We start from the raw sequence: 2,895 nt of genomic DNA, 5'->3' as shown, positions 1-2,895 counted from the left end.
AAGTTACTTCATAAGTTTCATAAATTATACCAGGGTGAGTTAGTTTATACTCTTATCAGGGTGAATGAATGCAAGATGCAAGGTATCCTAAATATATTATGTAGGTACTATACCTACGGTATAAATACTAGATGGGTTAAGATTTGAGAGTTGATTTGATGGACTAGTCAATTTGGTGTGTTAATTAATCTTAATATTCAATATTTTAATGTAATTCTCGATTATTTTATCATAATTTTTGTTGTTGTTGTCTATTCTTCTACCTCTTTCACAATCATTTTCACGAATACTTACTATAAATTTATATTAATGTTATAATATAAAACCTGAATTCAAATGTTGTTAATCCTTTATTCTATTTTAACCTTAATCTTAAACATTACTATTTTATTTACAATAAATACAGCTTACAAACTAATAGGTGGAATGATTGAGCAGGGCGGCTAACCTCTCCATGTTCACTGCATAGACGGAGTGGCTCGCGATCACGTTTCTATGAACAAGTAGCGTGTCGTAAAACTCTTCTATAGTCAGCTTGTCGTCGTTTGGATTCGGGTTTGGGGCACTGTGGGAAAAATACCATGCTTTTAGTTATGAGTTTAAGGGAAGGATGAATTGTATTGTAAGACAGTGCAAGGAATGTTTAGTGTGTTTGAAAGCAATACATGATGAAACTGATTTCTCATAGCACACAAAAAAGTGTGATCAGAGGTGCACTCAATCATGCCAAGACATCCACCTCAGCTTTCCCAAGGGAGCTTTTCATTGATTTTTACCAAACATATTCATAGTTTTTCGTGAATCATCACTGAAACTCACCTGCAAGCAATCTCAAATGCAGTTGCTTGTTCAACCTCATCGATGGTGGGAGGGCACCTCGGCTCTAGTGGCTCAGCCCCATCATCCAGGTCCACCCGCCCCTCGCTCTGAGGGTCATAGTAGTTGGCAGTGTTCCGCAGCCACATGTTTGGGATGTCGCAGCCAACATCATACATGAAGTTTTTGTTGCGTGTCTTGTAGCCCTTGCGTTGGGATACTACTGCTGCTATCACATTTTTCAGGAAGTTCTGTAAATGTTTGAATGTTTAGGTTATGGGTACTATATTAGAAGTTGGTAACAATGTGAAATGATTAAGTCACTACTCTTTTGATATTTGCAAACACATTGTCATATTTTATCAGTGGTTAAATCAATTCGATGGTACTCATTACTAAACAAAACCATATAAGTAACTACAAAGTACCAAAATTATAACTTACTTTACTTACTTACTTATACCACACAGAAATAGTAACCAACCTGTACTGAAACAACAATGAGATCAGCGGCCTCGTCGTCAGCGCCCTCCAGGCCGAGCTCCCACGCGGCCAGCATGAACCGGCCCACCACCAGCGCGTGGTCCGGCAGGAAGATCTCCTGCAAATATGAGTATGGGTATGTAAATATTTATTGGACTAGCCCAATTGAGATTGTATAGAGTGCCCAGCAGAGATTGGTAATATATAAGTAAAATGTATGTGTAAATTTTTATCAGATGTTTACAAATAATATCATTCTTTAGAGTAACCCTAAGGTTAGTATACCCTGCAGTCTCTACATACTAAAAGGAAACAGTAAACAAATAGCACAAACCTGTACAGCATATTTGACGACATCACTGCCGGCGCCGGGCGGGGAGTTGGGCGCGAGGTACTCCAGCAGGTCTGCGGACTCGAAGTTGGACTTCTCCGATGTGCCTCGCGAGGTCCTTTTGTGTCGTCGGCTGTTTCTGCTATGGGAGTTCGCCTTTTCTTGAGCAATCGACATGGACGTTTCAGCCAGGCCTTCTACTTTGTTCAGTAGCGCTAAGAGGAACTCATTATGGTAGTGGACCTGGTCTGCAGTGAGCAAGGACCTGGCCTCGGCGTCAAACTCCTCTTTGGTCAGTTTCATTCGGAACCAAAGCTTCATTTGGTTGAGGTACTTTGTGGCTTTATCCCCCAGTGCTTCGTTTAATTTACGGCGGGCTATGTTTAGTGTGTCGGACGCCATGGCTTTCTTTGCCTATTTATATTGCTATTATAATGGAAATATTTAGTTTTTTACACAACAAACACAATACTACAAAACAGAAAACATAGAATTTGATTTGACGCCTTTGTTTTGACAGATTGACAGATCAGTTGACAGTAGTAGCGGTGACAGGACTGCAGTGTTGACAACACCAAAAATGCAAAGATTCGTTCATTAATATATTTTTTAATTCAAAGCCTATGGCGCTAGAATGAGTTCCTCATTAAGCTGCGTACAGACCGGCCCAATGAACGCCCAACTATGGATATTTATCATACATAATACAGGGCAGGTAGCAGGAACGAAGGTCAACGAAACCCGTTTGATCGCCTTCGTTTGGCCGGTTTGTACGCACCTTTAGAGAAGTATTATGTTCCTTGGTCCCGCACCAAGTAGTGGGGCACAGAGTAGGTGATATAGTTTATAGGGGGGCAGTTACTATTGTGGTACGCACGCACCTGGGGTCTAGAGAAACGCCCTTTCATTTACCTCCTTAGAGGCCGATGAACTGCCGCCAATACAACTAGGAGAGTACTTACCTACATTTCGGAGTCGAAACCCTAGGTCCGTGGGGGTAGGAGGTGAGTCTAGAATAATGTACGTAGCATGATGTAGAACGCTGCTGACTCGAGTGTATGATTCGTAGTAATGATTCTAAAGAAAAAAACTTTAATAATGATAATTATTTATTCCAATTTTGCTATACAGTGTTATAGGCCTTTTAAACACATGAACCCACTTAAATGTAAAGCTATAGAAAACAAATTGAAATAAAGAGATTCGGAATGTTTTAATATGTTTAACAATCAGGTACATTCAGTTATAAATACAAAATAACAGTT

At 39.9% G+C, this 2,895-nt stretch overlaps 1 protein-coding gene across 1 annotated transcript; it reads right to left on the bottom strand.

Moving 5' to 3' along the window:
- Positions 1 to 331: 331 nt before the first annotated feature.
- On the bottom strand, positions 332 to 2,092 carry LOC105383597 (transcriptional adapter 1). Its single transcript, XM_038111760.2, has 4 exons — positions 1,634 to 2,092; positions 1,301 to 1,417; positions 820 to 1,067; positions 332 to 565 (listed from the first exon to the last, which is right to left on the bottom strand). Exons 1-4 carry the CDS (start codon positions 2,030 to 2,032, stop codon positions 415 to 417), a joined length of 915 nt encoding a protein of 304 aa, XP_037967688.1. The 5' UTR covers positions 2,033 to 2,092; the 3' UTR covers positions 332 to 414.
- Positions 2,093 to 2,895: the final 803 nt, after the last annotated feature.

Source organism: Plutella xylostella, chromosome 13 (genome assembly GCF_932276165.1).
Source record: "Plutella xylostella chromosome 13, ilPluXylo3.1, whole genome shotgun sequence".
NCBI lineage: Eukaryota > Metazoa > Arthropoda > Insecta > Lepidoptera > Plutellidae > Plutella > Plutella xylostella.
This window is presented reverse-complemented; position numbering and strand designations above follow the sequence as displayed.